The 13,095-nt window shown below is 61.7% G+C and overlaps 1 protein-coding gene across 1 annotated transcript in view; it reads right to left on the bottom strand.

Annotated features, from left to right (window-relative positions):
* PLXND1 (plexin D1) overlaps positions 1-13,095 on the bottom strand; it is a 51,030-nt gene that overhangs the window by 19,922 nt on the left and 18,013 nt on the right. The window contains exons 3-9 of the mRNA XM_069483950.1: positions 10,708-10,839; positions 10,298-10,398; positions 10,073-10,202; positions 8,312-8,489; positions 8,050-8,158; positions 7,496-7,598; positions 2,243-2,347 (exon numbers count right to left, since the gene is read on the bottom strand). Coding sequence (XP_069340051.1) covers positions 2,243-2,347; positions 7,496-7,598; positions 8,050-8,158; positions 8,312-8,489; positions 10,073-10,202; positions 10,298-10,398; positions 10,708-10,839 — 858 coding nt within the window. The remainder of the gene's footprint in view (positions 1-2,242; positions 2,348-7,495; positions 7,599-8,049; positions 8,159-8,311; positions 8,490-10,072; positions 10,203-10,297; positions 10,399-10,707; positions 10,840-13,095) is intronic.

Raw genomic sequence — 13,095 nt, 5'->3', positions numbered from 1 at the left:
CACTTTGGGAGGCCGAGGTGGGAGGATCATTGAGCCAGGAGTTTGAGGCTGCAGTGAGCTTTGATGATGCCGCTGCACTCCAGGCTGGACAACAGAGTGAGACCCTGTTTCAGGGGGAAAAAAAAGCCCCTCCAATATCCCCCAGTGGCCTAAAGCAGGGCCTCCCCACCTCTGCCCTACAAGGTCATGCCCTAGACAGGCCGACACACCCTTCCACACGGCACAAACTCTCCTGCCCCGGGCCTTGCCCAACCCCCTCCTCCACCCCAACAGCCCGTCTCCCTTTTCACCACCAGCAAAACTCAACCTTCAAGATCCAGCTCAAACAGGCCACGCTCTGCAGCCTTCCCAGATGCTCCCCTCAAATCAGGGCTCCCTCATTTGATGGTGCATCCACTCACTCAGCAGTGACTGTCTGGGTGTGTGCTGGGGGCTCTGTGAAGCTCCTAAAGCCTGCCCCCCCCTGCTCCCCCCGCCCCCCGGCGCCCCCGTCCCGCTCCCCCGTGTCAGGCACCACCCTTAGCCCCTCGCCCCGGCTCTGTTTACACCTGTCTCCTCAACCGGTGGGGAGGGACCCTCTGACATCCACCACCAAGGGCAGCAGGTAGAAAAGCTCAGGTTCTACCTCATTCAGGCCTGGGTTCAAATTCCACCTCTGCTGTGTGACCTTATGCAAGTCGCTCTACCGCTCTGAGGTTCGATTTTCTTAAATGTACAACAGGAATAGGCTTCCCTACCTGCAGGGTGGCTGAGGAAACTGGAGATCGTGTATCTTAGTGGGCTGCACACTGTAGGTGCCTAATATGTGCTTGCTATTATTAGCATGCAGGAGGTGTTCAAGGAATACTTGTCGAATGAATGAACAGGGCTCGAGTCCCCAGTCTCATCTTGCCCTCTCGGGAGCAGCATCAGTGTTTGCTCAGTGAACCAACTCAGGTTTCACGGATTAAGCCACGCCCCCAACCAGCTGCGTGGCAGGGCTCCCTGTTTCTGCGCCTGTCATTGGGAGATGTGACCCCCTAAGGAGAAAGCAAGTCAACCTTCCCCTTTCTGGGACCCACCCTGGAAGCCAATACAGGAAAGTGGCTGTTGCCAGGACCAAAAACCCGTTTATGCCTTGCTGCGCTGAGCTGGAAGTGGGTCCGTTTTTAGGGCCCTTGGCTATCTCGGGGCAGCAGATCCAGCCTGTCCTGGGGCTCCCAGGGTGTAGGCTCAGCAAACACGGCTGCAGCGGAGCCCAGGCCCCACCCCCCGGGCCTGCCTTCAGTGTCCAGAGCACCCCGGGGGGCAGGAGAGTAGGGATCCCTGCGGCTCAGTGAGAGCAGACTGGCCCATTACACAGCTGGAAAGAATCAGCCAGGACTCAAATCAGGGCTTGGGCCTCCCTGTCTCGGCTCCTGTGGCCCAGCCCAGGGGGCAGAACTGCCCTTCCCACCCACCCAAACCCCTTGCTGTTCCTAGAGGCTCTTGCCCCAAGCCTTGCAGGGTGGGGCTTGAGGGCTGAGGGCAGGCTCTTCCCCGGCCCTCCCAGGGCTCCAGCCCCTGCCACAAGGCTCCAGGACACTTCCCAGATGCCTGGCACGTGGCCCCCACGTGTGACAGCCCTCACGGGCCTCAGAGCCTCCGTAGGAGCGACAGATGGCAAGTCCCAGGGAGCTGGGGAGGGGGTGGCTGGCACGCTTCCAGAACTTGTCAACACTTCCCGCCCAGGACGCTCCTCCAGGAGGGCCCCAGAAAGGGGCTGTGTACCCTCCCCCACCAAGATAGGGGGTGGAGCCGGTGCAGGGCTGAGCAGAGCACTGGATCGAGAGTCCAGGGTAAGGGCAGTCCAGCCCTACGCTGCGTGACCCGGTGTCATCTACTCCCCATCCTGGGCCTCACTGGACAATGGGGAATGGAGGGGATAAGGGGCTCTCTGGTCATTCTCCAGGGAAGACACAGAAGCCACCAACTGAGCAGGCAGGCTCAGCCTAGGGGCAGGGCAGGGTGAGGCCCAACGTCCAGCCCTGGGGGCGCTGGCGGAGCAGCAGCGTGGGCCTGGCCCTCACCACCGCCTCCCTTTCCCCGGCTGTGCAACCAGCGCCGGGCTTTCTCACAGGGAACCTGGACACTAAGCGGAAGGAAAGCAAAGCCCACGCAGGCGCCAGAGCAGGTCACCATCCCGGGCACGGGCCACGGTGGGTGGTCTGTGCGCTCCTGGCCCCTCCCGCCCCCACCCGGGTCTGGCCCGGCCTCTACTTACTTGGAAATAGGCGGCGTTGGCCAGAGGCACCAGGATGTCCTGGGAGCCGCCGGTGGACACGGGCGCCAGGGGCGAGGGCAGGGTCTGGGGGCAGTCCTGGGGGCTCTGCAGTGGAAACACGAGGAGGGTCACACAGGGGCGAGGATTCGCTGGGAGGCGGCAGGCAGCCTGCAAGTTGGCCTTCCTGAGCTCTTGCCTCTTTATTCCAAAGCAGAAAGAGGGAGCTCCTCGAGGGCAGGACAGGCCCGACTCCCCTCAGGGACCCCAGCACAAAGCCAGACCTGGAGGGGATGCCAATGCCGAGAACAGTGAGTGATGATCAAGATGAAATGGCACCAGCAGCTCACACAGCCTTGTTCTGAGCCGGGACAGCCCCAGCACTCCGCACTGTGTTCATGCACCAAACCCTCCCCCCAGCACCCTGTGAGGCCTACACTGTCCCGACACCCACTTCCCAGATGGGGCCACTGACACGCAGGGAAGCACAGCGGTTTGCCCAAGCTGGAATGGGCAGCGCAGCAACGCTGTGGTTGTCCTGACAGTTCGCTGACCATGAGGACAGAGGGTGACTTTCCCTGGGGACAGCCACCTGGTGCAGGCCACAGGGGCCTCGGCTGGGCGGGGCCTCCTGAGCCGGCCACGAGGGCTGGGTGGTAGCAGCTGGCGTCCAGCTCCGTGTGAAACACACACGGTGCCATCCCCCTCTGGGCCTCCGTGTGCTCACCTACGTCATGGGGCTTTTCAAGGCACAACCCCCGGACAGAGCCACCCCCAGGCTGCCGTCCGATGCTGTGTGTAAACCCCGTGGAATCCCCGGGAATGGAACCCACATGTCTCCAATCAGTTTCCCAGATGCCGCCAGGTGTGCTCTGCGGCTGGCTGGGCGCCCAGCGTCTCTACCCTCCCAGCACCACCCCTGGGGGTTGGTGGCCGACTGGAGGGGCCAGGGCTGAGGGTCGGGCCAGGAGGAGTGAATGATAATGGGACCATCCCCGAGTGCCACCTCACTCCCTGTGACTGCTTGTAACCTGTGGCCACTTGGATGCTTGTGCCTATTCTATAGAGTGGAACCGAGGCTGATAGTCCTGACACATCTTTGCCCTCCTATGGCGCCTGCCTCCCACCTCACCCCCCGGGTCTGCTGTGCCTCCATGGGGCCAGCTGGTGTGGCCTCCAGCCCCCACCATCTGCCCCCAAGTTTGTCTGCCTTGGACAGGCCTTCTGGCCAGGCCTGTGGTTTGGGAAGACTGACCTTACTCCCCAGCCCAGGGACAGGCACGTGCTCCTGGCCCACCCTGGCCTCAGCAAATGGCTCAGGAAGTGCATGTGACACGAGTTCAGCCACTGAGCCTCAACTACAGGACTTCTGCAGAACCGGGGAGGGAGAGAAGCTCTTCTGGTTTCCTGGGGCTGCAGGGCTGAGTGGTGTCAGGAGCTGGTCCTGAGCTACTGAGGGCTCCTTGCTGCCGAGAGGGGAGGGCCTGTCTGAACACGGAGCCCACCCAGAGGGGCGGGAGGCCCTTGTCGGCATTGTTGGAACCCCTGGATCCAGCTGTGCCTGAAGCTGATGCCAACCCCAGACTTTTCACTGGCATAAGCCAATTAATTCTGTGGGACTGAAGCCACCCTGGGCCAGGCTTTTCCTGCTTGCAACCAAAGCATCTGGGCCTCCCTCTTCTACCCCAGCCCCAGCCACCAATGCCCCAGAATGGGACAGTGGCCGCTCCCCTTTGCTGGAGTGTGGGACAGGGCTTGCCTGCAGGCTCAGGAACCTGTGGCTGACGGGCTGTGCTCTGGGCAGGGCTGAGAAGGCAGGACAATGGGAGTGGGGACAGGGCCACAGTGAACCCTGATGTGGGCCAGCATGCATGCTTCACAGAGGACCCCACCTGTCACTGGCTGGAGCTCATGGAAAGCAGAGTGGGGCGGGCACGGGTCCCTCATGGGCCAGTTGGGAAACCGAGGCTGCAGGAATCCTCGAGACTCTCGCATGGTCCCTCCCAAGCTTGAGGGGCGAGAGCTGGTGTCCCAATCCCACGGAGCACTGATTGGCCCAGGGACCCCGAATCCACCTGACCTGGCCCCTCCCTGCCTTTCTACACCCCACAGGCCCCTCCCATGTTCCTACCGAGCCGCTCTCTGCACTGGCTCCTGATGGCTGGGTCCCCACCAGGGAGCCCACCCCCCATCTGTCCAGACCCTCCTTGCTTCCAAGGCCTAATGTCACACCGCCTTGAGAAAGCCACCTCGAGGAGGCGACACCATCCCTCAGGCCCCCCAAAATGGAGCACATGTCCACCCCCTCTTTTGCCCCCCAAAGCCAGAGCCCTCCACCCAGCTGCATCCCCACTTCCTTTACGTGGGGACCACGAGCGACAGTGGGAAAGTGACAGGAGACTCAGTTCTTAGCATCCCCCTTCACAGGGACACTTCTGCTCCCAGCTCCCAAGGGGCCCAGGTGGATGTGCAGACCCTGCTGCCCGCCGGCCCAGAGAGGCTCGGCGCCTCTACGGCTAACCGGCACTTAATTAAATGCCAAATTAAGCTTTGGTTCAGAGCCTCCTGCAGGCCCAGGCACGGCTGCCTCGTCTCCTGCCAGATTACGGTAATCCTCTAGGACAGGCTCCCGCCACGCTCCCACCCCAGCTCCTGGCCTGAAGGACTGCAGGCCTGGGGACAGTGGTCTGATGGGGGCTGCCACGGAAACACCGCTCAGCTGGTGCCCTCCTAGGCACCTCTCCAGACCAGACACCGAGGTCCCCTCTCAAGAGAAGTCCTCCCTGGCCCACCCACGCAGAATAGCCATCGGCTCCCAAGGTGTGTGGTGGCCCTTTAGTGAGCACCTACTCTGTGCCAAGTATGGAGTTGGTACCTTACAGGTGTCATTCCAGATCCCCACCATAGCCCTTGAGGTAGTCCCCATTTCACAGATGGGGAAACAGAGGCATAATGAGGTTCAGTAGGTCACCTAGGATGGCACAGCCACAACTCACTCCGCAGGCTCTTGGCTCATGACGGGAAGGGCAGGGCTACGTCTAACTGGGTTCTTTCCCAGGGGCCAGTACAGACTCAGGCATACAGAAGGCACTCAATGTATGCTGGCTGGATGGTGATGAGGCTGGGTCCTCCTTGCCCTACCACCCATCTGGGTTAGAGCACAAGGAGGCAGACTGCCAGCACAAATGCTCCGCAGTGACGTCCCTGAGTCCCTGCTGTGTCCTCAGCCCTGGGCTGGACGGAAGAGATGTGATTGAGATGGGGTCCTCAAGCAAGAGCAAGAGTCCTGGGTGGCCCTGACTGTGGAATCCTGAGGTCCAGCGCTCACAGCTGCCTTCTGGTTCAGCCACACGCCCACCCGGGGCCGGGGCTCTCCCCCAGTGCTAGAAGCCACAGTACTGTGCCCTCTTTTTTTTGACACATAGTTTCACTCTGTCATCCTGCATAGACTGCAGTGGCATTGTCATAGCTCATTGCAGCCTCAAACTCAAACAGGGCTCAAGTGATCCTCCTACCTCAGCCTCCCGGGACTACAGGCGAGCACCACAATGCCTGGCTAATTTTTTTCTATTTTTGATAGAGACGGGGTCTCGCTCTTGCTCAGGCTGGTCTTCAACTCATGGCTCAAGCGATCCTCCCCCCTCAGCCTCCCAGAGTGCTAGGATTACAGGCGTGAGCCACTGTGCCCGGCTGTGCACCCCTTTGAGTGAAGCATTGCTCCTGCCGGACTCTCCTTCAAAGCAGTTATGCGGATCAGGCGGGAGGTGCCAGGAGCAGAGTCCTGGCTGAGGCCATGCAGACCCCTCCTTAGCACCCGCTGGGTGTGGATGGGCTTCGAGGATTCCCAATGAGATTCTCTGAGCCTGGGGCCAGGAGGCTGGGGCTTCAGACGCTCTGGGGCTGGGGCTGTGGCTGTTTCCCCAGGGCAGACCCCAGTAACATCTTGCAGTGAGCCAGGGCCCCAGGCCTCACGTTGGCTACCTGAGTCGTGCAATAGGACAATGGGTGGGAGCATCCCTTTCCTGGAGACATGAGCTGCAGGCAGGGCCCTGGGGCCTCACCCTAGCCCCTCGCAGCCCTGATAGGGAACGGGGGCCCAGCTGACAGCTCTGAGAGGGCTGAGCTGTGATCTCAGGACCCTGGCACACTCCACCTGGCCAAAGTCCCAGGAATCCCATTTGGTCATCCCTGGCACAGGCTGGAGGGGCCCTAGAGGCTCTTTGGGGAAAGGTGAGAGGCCACCTGGCACGTGAACACATCCCAGAAACCAACCAGGGGCAGGTGTGTATTTCGTCCTCCCCCGCCCTGCTCCTGTTGAACTGATTAAATCCAGCCTTCCCCAGCGCCAGGGCGGGCCTGGCCCGGCCAGCATGCAGCCAGCCTGCGGAGCCCGGGGACGTGCACGGCAAGGGAGCTGGGAGTGCTGCATCCTGCAGAGCCCGCCTCCCTGCCCAGGACGGCCACAGCGCCACTCGCACCAGGGCCCCACCGCCCACGGGGAAGCCAAGGCCAGGGGCCTTGTCCCCCAGTTCCTGATTTTCAGAATAGGGGAGAACAGGGGCTCCAGAGCCAAAGAGACTTGAGTTTAAGGCCCAAGTCTGATGCTTCCTGGCTGGTGGCCTTAGGCAAATCACCTCCCTAGGCCTCAGGGACAACTGCCTGGGGTTGACGAATATATTGAAGGTAAAATTAAACACTGCCCCAGATCGGCACAATGGGTGGCAGCAGGTACTCACATGTGGGCAGGAGCATGAATTGCTTAGGCTTTCTAGAGGCCAGTTGAGTTTAAGACGTAAAAATATGGCCACATTCTCACCCCAAAATGTCATTTCTAAGGTTTGGTCTTCAGGGAATAATGAAGCATCTGCACAGTGTCCCGGCTGCGTTAAAATGCAAAAAAGAGGCCAGGCACAGGGGCTCATGCCTAGCAGTTTGGGAGGCTGAGGCGGGAGGATGGCTTGAGGCCAGGAGTTCGAGGCTGCAGTGAGCTATGATTGTGCCACTGCCCTCCAGCCTGGGCGACAGGGCAAGACCCTGCCTCCTGAAAGGAAATGTAAAAAAGAGACACGAAGTGAGCGGTGTGTCCAGCAACAGGGGATCAGTTAAATGAGCTGTGGTGTGCAATGAGCCCCACACAGCTGTTAAATCCCAAACCAGGGAGGAACACGCCAAGACGTGGAAATATTCTCAACACAGGAAATATTTTTAAAAAGGCATCAAACAGTGGAGGTGGAGCGGGTCCCCCTCCCGGCTTACCGTGGGGTTTGGTGAGCCCTCACAGCGAGACCGGTTGGAGACACAGGTGTGCTGCTCCGTGCACCAGAAGCAGGGCCACTGTGCGGACAGGCAGCTGGTGCAACTGGAAGACAAGGGGCCTCTCAGGCTCGGCTCCCCACCCTCCCCTTGTCCCTGTCCCCGTCCCCAGGAACTGGGACCCAGAAGGCAGATCCCAGCACAAGGAAAGGTCTTTCTCATCATCAGAGCCGCCTGGGAGGGGTTGGGCACTGTGTAAGGTCGTGAGCTCCTCGCTACAAGAGGTATACAAAGAGGAGTTAGATTGGCAGAGCCCTTAGGAGACTAAATTAAGTGTAATTAAAGCACTTCTCTCTGCCCCTACCAGCCTGGGTGTCTGCAGAGGCCGGGCACTGGGCGGTAAGAGTTTGTTGCATGAATAAATGAGCTGGTGAGTGAATGACCTAGAGTCCCGTCTCCCTGGAAGACACCATGATCTTTCCTCCCCAAGAGCAAAGCCCCTTCCCTGGGGATGCAGCTCTCCCCCCCACCACACGGAGATGAGCCCCCACACTCACGCTGTGTGGGGGTACACTTGGCCCATGCGGCTGCAGTCGTAGATGGTGAAATTGGCCCTGACGATGTTCCGCCCGTTGACCCTCACAGACATCTCCACGGTCACGTGGTCTGGAACGGAGGGGGAGCCGGGGAGAGGGCATGGGGGTGGGTGATCTCCACCAACATCAGAAGCTGTGGTGTCAGGAGCCCCTGCTGTCCCTATGCCTGAGATTCTGCCAGCACGGCCCTCGGGGACTGTGCCCACAGCTCAAGGGTGCTTACCCTGGTGGGGCGGGAAGGGCGGGAACCGGTCCCTGGGCAGGAGGTTGCAGTAGGCGATCTGGTGGCCGAAGGCAGGGCCGGGCACGCGGGCCACAGTGCGGATGTTGTTCCCGTAGTCACAGGCCATCTCCATGCCACTGAGGCTGGGCAGGCTGCCCGAGATCTGCAGGATCATGCCCTGGGGGCAACGGGCACTCAGTTCCGGCCATGCACCCCTCACAGCCCGGCCCCTGTCCTAGGTCCGAGCACTGGCCCAGGGTCTGGCCCTGCCTGAGTGTGCCCTGGGGGAAGGGGTGGGGATGGCCAGGACCTGAGGCCAGAGGGCTGTACCCCACGTGTGACCCTCTGAGCCCGTCTCCCCATTTGCAAGATGAGACTCATCATCTTACAGTGGTCAAGAAGGCTCCGCATGATCTGGCCCCAGTGACCTCTCTGCCCCCATCCTCTGATGCTCTCCCGAACCCGTGACCTTGTTCCCACCTCAGGGCCTTTGTGCTGGCAGTTCCCTCTGTCTGGAACACTGTTCCCCAGACACTCGTCTTGACTTGCCTCCTTTGCATCTTATTGCAGTGAGCACCGCCCCCCAAACTGCTCTAAACAGCACCCCACTCGCCTCCCAGCCCCTCTCTGTGCTGTTTTTCTTTCTGTTTTCTTTGAGACAGGGCCTTGCTCTGTTGCCAAGGCTGGAGTGCAGTGGTGTCATCATGGCTCACTGCGGCCTTCAACTCTTGGCCTCAAGCCATCCTCCCGCCTGGGCCCTCGGTGCTGGGACTACAGGCGGAGGCCCCGTGCCGGCCACGTTCTTTCTTTCTTTCTCTGCAGAGCCCTTATCAGCACCTTGACACTGTGTCTTGCTATTCTCCCTCCCCCACGAGCATGTCAGCTCCTCAAGGGCCAGGGGTTTATCGTGGTCACCGATGTGGCCCAGAGTCTAGAACTGTGCCTGGCACACAGGTGTGCAATACCATCTGCCGAATGACTGAAGGAATGGACGGACCTATGCCCAGTCTGCCCGAGGAGACACGGAGAGGGACGGGCTCTGTGGTACGTGAGGATGGGGACGGGCAGGGCAGCCCCAGATGTGGAGCAGACCCAGGCCGGCTGGGCCGTCAGAAGCCCCAGGGTGACAGGTGAGGACTCCCATCCTCAGAGCAGTCACCGAGAGCAGGCTGGGTGGGGCCCAGGCCTGTCGGACCCTCAGCCCCACCCCCCGCCAGGGCCTGGAGCTCCCCCACCCCCACTGCCAAGGCTCCTGGCCTCCACGCTGCAGGTTTATCTGTTTCTGAGAACAAGAAGTAGCACCAGGCCCCTCCACCCCTCCCCTGCGCTGGGGCCAGAGGAGGGGGGGGGCAGGTGATGACCCCCTTGCCTCCCAACCCCAACTTGCCCCTCCCTCCTGGGACTCTGAAACACCACAGGTTTGAGTTCAAATTCCAACTCTGCCACTCCCTGGCCCTGTGACCTCCAGCCAGTCATTTCACCTCTCTGTGCCTCAGCTTCCTCATCTGCAAAATGGGGCTGTTGAAAGCTTCTACTTCACAGGGTCGTGCGAGGCCTCACAGGTGGACATCACGCATGCAGCATGTGCCTGGCACTTCCCGGGTGCTCGGGGGAGCCCAGTCATTGTCCCTGTCCTCACTATTCGTCCACAGATCCCTGGGGCACTGTGGGCAGGAGTCTCCATCTCCTGGGGTCTGGGTGCTGGGTGAAGGGAGGCCCCCACCCTGTCCCGAGGTGGGTCCTGCCTCCTGCGAGACTCACTGGGTACTCTTGGCGCACGTCGATCTCAGCAGGCAGGACAGTCATGGAGGGACAGTGGCCAGGGCCCTCGCTGGCGCTGGTCCAGAAGTGCTGCTGGCTGGAGTTGGCGCAGTCCTGCTGCAGGGTGCACCTGGAGCGCCACTGTGGGGTCAGGACCCAGGTCGGCTCCTCCCCACCCCCACCGCTGTCCTCCTGGCCCAGCCACGGCCCCGCTGTCCCCCTCACCGCGTCTCCAGGGTGCACCAGCCGCAGTAGGCGTCCGCCGCACCCACGCAGTCCCCACAGGTGGAGTACACATTGCAGGCGGCGACCTTCACCCTGGCCATCTGGGGGCAGAGGAAGGGCGCAGCTCAGCGGGGCTGCCGGCCCCTCCCTTGGGGAGGCAGTGTGGGCAGCACGGCAAGGCCATGAGAGGCTGGGGAAACTGAGGCTCCATGCTATAATGGGGACACAGGAGACAAAGCTTCCCTGCAGAGGTGAGGTCTGTGCTGGGAGGCGGAGGGCAAGGCAGGGGGCGGGGGGATGGGGAAGGAGGGTGATCCCAGCAGAGGAGCACAAAGAGCGTGTGCAAGGGCCCGGCGAGCAGGGGAGCTCGGCGTGGGAGGGACCTTGTCAGGCTGGGGCTCTGGCCTTACCTGGTGGGACGTCATCAGATAAAGGTAGCCGGGGTCTGCTGGGTCAAACTGCATGACGTGGTGCACGGGCTCGCCGTAGGCCACCGTCACCACCCGCCTGCTCACCACCTGCATGCGCTCGTCCAGGTTGATCTGTGGGGGTGGCAGAAGGCGGGGTGATGGTGCCAGGAGGTGCCCAGAGTGGGGGGAGGCTGAACACAGGAGAACCTGGGGCCTCAGCCTCCCCGGCCCATCCAGGGCCTGTCCAGGACAGGCAGGATATGGCAGGCCCGGAAGGGAGGGCAGCGGGTGCAGCTTCTGGGCTTCTGCCTCTGCTATACCCCACCAGGAACGACCCCCAGCTCCTCTCCGGAACACCCCACCCTGGGAATGTGCACACGCATCCTCTGGGGGACGTTTGGTGTCACGGCTAAGAGCAGGGACTTGGGTTTGAATTCTGGTTTTGATGTTTACAAGCTGTACAGATGTCCACGTTGTTCACGTCACTTCTCCTCTCTGAGCTTGTTTCCTGAGTTAACGGGGCTAACGAAGGCACCTGCCCTGCAGGACTGTGGGGACTGTGACACGAGAAGCTACAGGCAAAACCTGATGGGGCCAGACCCAACGGAGCTGCTGGGCCACACTCCTCGTTCCTCTCCTCCCACACCCATTTCACAGATGAGAAAACCGAGGCCCAGAGAGGCCAAGGGACTTGGCAAAGTCACAAAATGAGGAAGTCTCAGGGCTATGAATGCAAACCCAGGCCTGTCGGACCCGAGTCCAAGGCCGAGGCAGAGGGGTGTAGGTGGCCGAGGTCCAAGGAGGAAGAAGACCAGGACTAGCTAGGGCCTGGAAGCTTCTTTGGCTCTGAGGCCCCCCTGCATGGCCTCCCAAGGTCTGACAATGTCCACGAAACTCTGCTTCTTCTCACCTGGCCCCACTTGTTCCCAACCTTGTCGTCCCCTGGGACCTCGTCCCCACCTCCACACCTGTTCCCGCTGCCTCGTCAAGGTCCTGCCAGGCCCCGCGCTGAGAATCTCAAAGTGGGGCCAGTGGTCCAGACACCTCCCCGGGTCAGCTCCCTGAGGCCTCCTGCCTCCAGCCTTCCTCTCGGGGCTCCAAAACCCTTAGTGGCTCCCTGTGCTTCTGGAATAAACTTGTTCTGGCACGTGAGGCCCTGATGGTCTGACCCCCACTTACCCCCAGCCCCTCCACTCGCTCAGCCTCACTCATACATTCCAGCCTCCAGGCCTCGTGCTGTGCTCGCTTCTGGAACACTCCTCTCCACGCCCCTTCCACTAACGTGCAAACGCGGCCCAGCAGCTCTCTGCACACTCGCCCCAGGCTTTGTCCCAGCCCGAGCCACCCTCCTCCCAGGTGGCCTCTCACTGCCCCCACCTCACCTCCCACCTCCAGGCATCCAGCAGACACTCAATTCATTTTCACTCTTTCAGACATTTACTGGGCACCCACTGTGCTCCACGGCCTGGGCTGGGTGTTGCCACTTAGGCGCCAGGCAGGGAAGAGGTGGCGGGACGGACGGCACGCTGAGCCGGGCAGCGCCAAGAGCTTCCAGGCTGAAGTGCAGGGTGGGCTCTGGGCCGGCCGGACCTCGATTCAGCCCCGCCTCTGGCTGTGTGACTTTGGGGCAGTCATTTCCCCTCTCAGAGCCTCATGTCCCCATCGGTGACCTGGGGATCACGCCCTGCCTCCCTCGAAGGGGTTTGAGAATTAAATGAGACGATGCCCGCGATGTGCCCTTCGAGGCACCGGAGAGACACGGGGCACCTGCCGACTGTGGCTTCATGGGTGGGGGTGGGGGGACCCTGGAAAGTCCCAGAAGGCCCAGCTCATCTTCCCCAGGACAGACAGGGCTCAGAGGACAGAAGCAACTGCCGCTGGGTCACATGGCTAGAGGCCAATTTAAGTATCTGGTCCCAAAACACGAGCCCCACTGACCACTGCCTCCTCCATCTGGGGACCCTGAACCCTGAGCCCCACCTCCCTGCTGTGCCCACTGCTGCCGTGGGGTCCCGGGGCCGGGCCGGCCGGGACCCCGCTCCCCACCCCCAGCCGGCCCGTGGTGCCTGGCCAGGCAGCCGAGGGGAACTGGATTATCGGACCTGAGCTGATAGGCTGGCCTGGAGCACGGAGCCGCAGCTGACTTCCCAGCAAGGAGGGTGTGAGAGGAGGGGAGGTTGGGGGCAGGTCCAGGGCTTCACTGGGGGCCCAGCCCAGGTCCCACCGTGTCCACCCTGCACCAGAGTAGGGAACCCGGATCCTGTGCATCCCTTCCCAGCTTCGGGGATCGCAGGCCAGCGGCATATTACGCACTCCAGAAACCAGTCACCTGGGGGCGGGGTGGCCGGCAGGGTTGGGAGGAGGTATGAGCGAGAGCCCCTGCTTGCC

This window comes from Eulemur rufifrons, chromosome 10, assembly GCF_041146395.1.
Source record: "Eulemur rufifrons isolate Redbay chromosome 10, OSU_ERuf_1, whole genome shotgun sequence".
NCBI classification, from domain to species: Eukaryota; Metazoa; Chordata; class Mammalia; order Primates; family Lemuridae; genus Eulemur; species Eulemur rufifrons.
The sequence above is the reverse complement of the archived record's forward strand: the minus strand, read 5'-3'. Positions and strand labels throughout refer to the sequence as shown.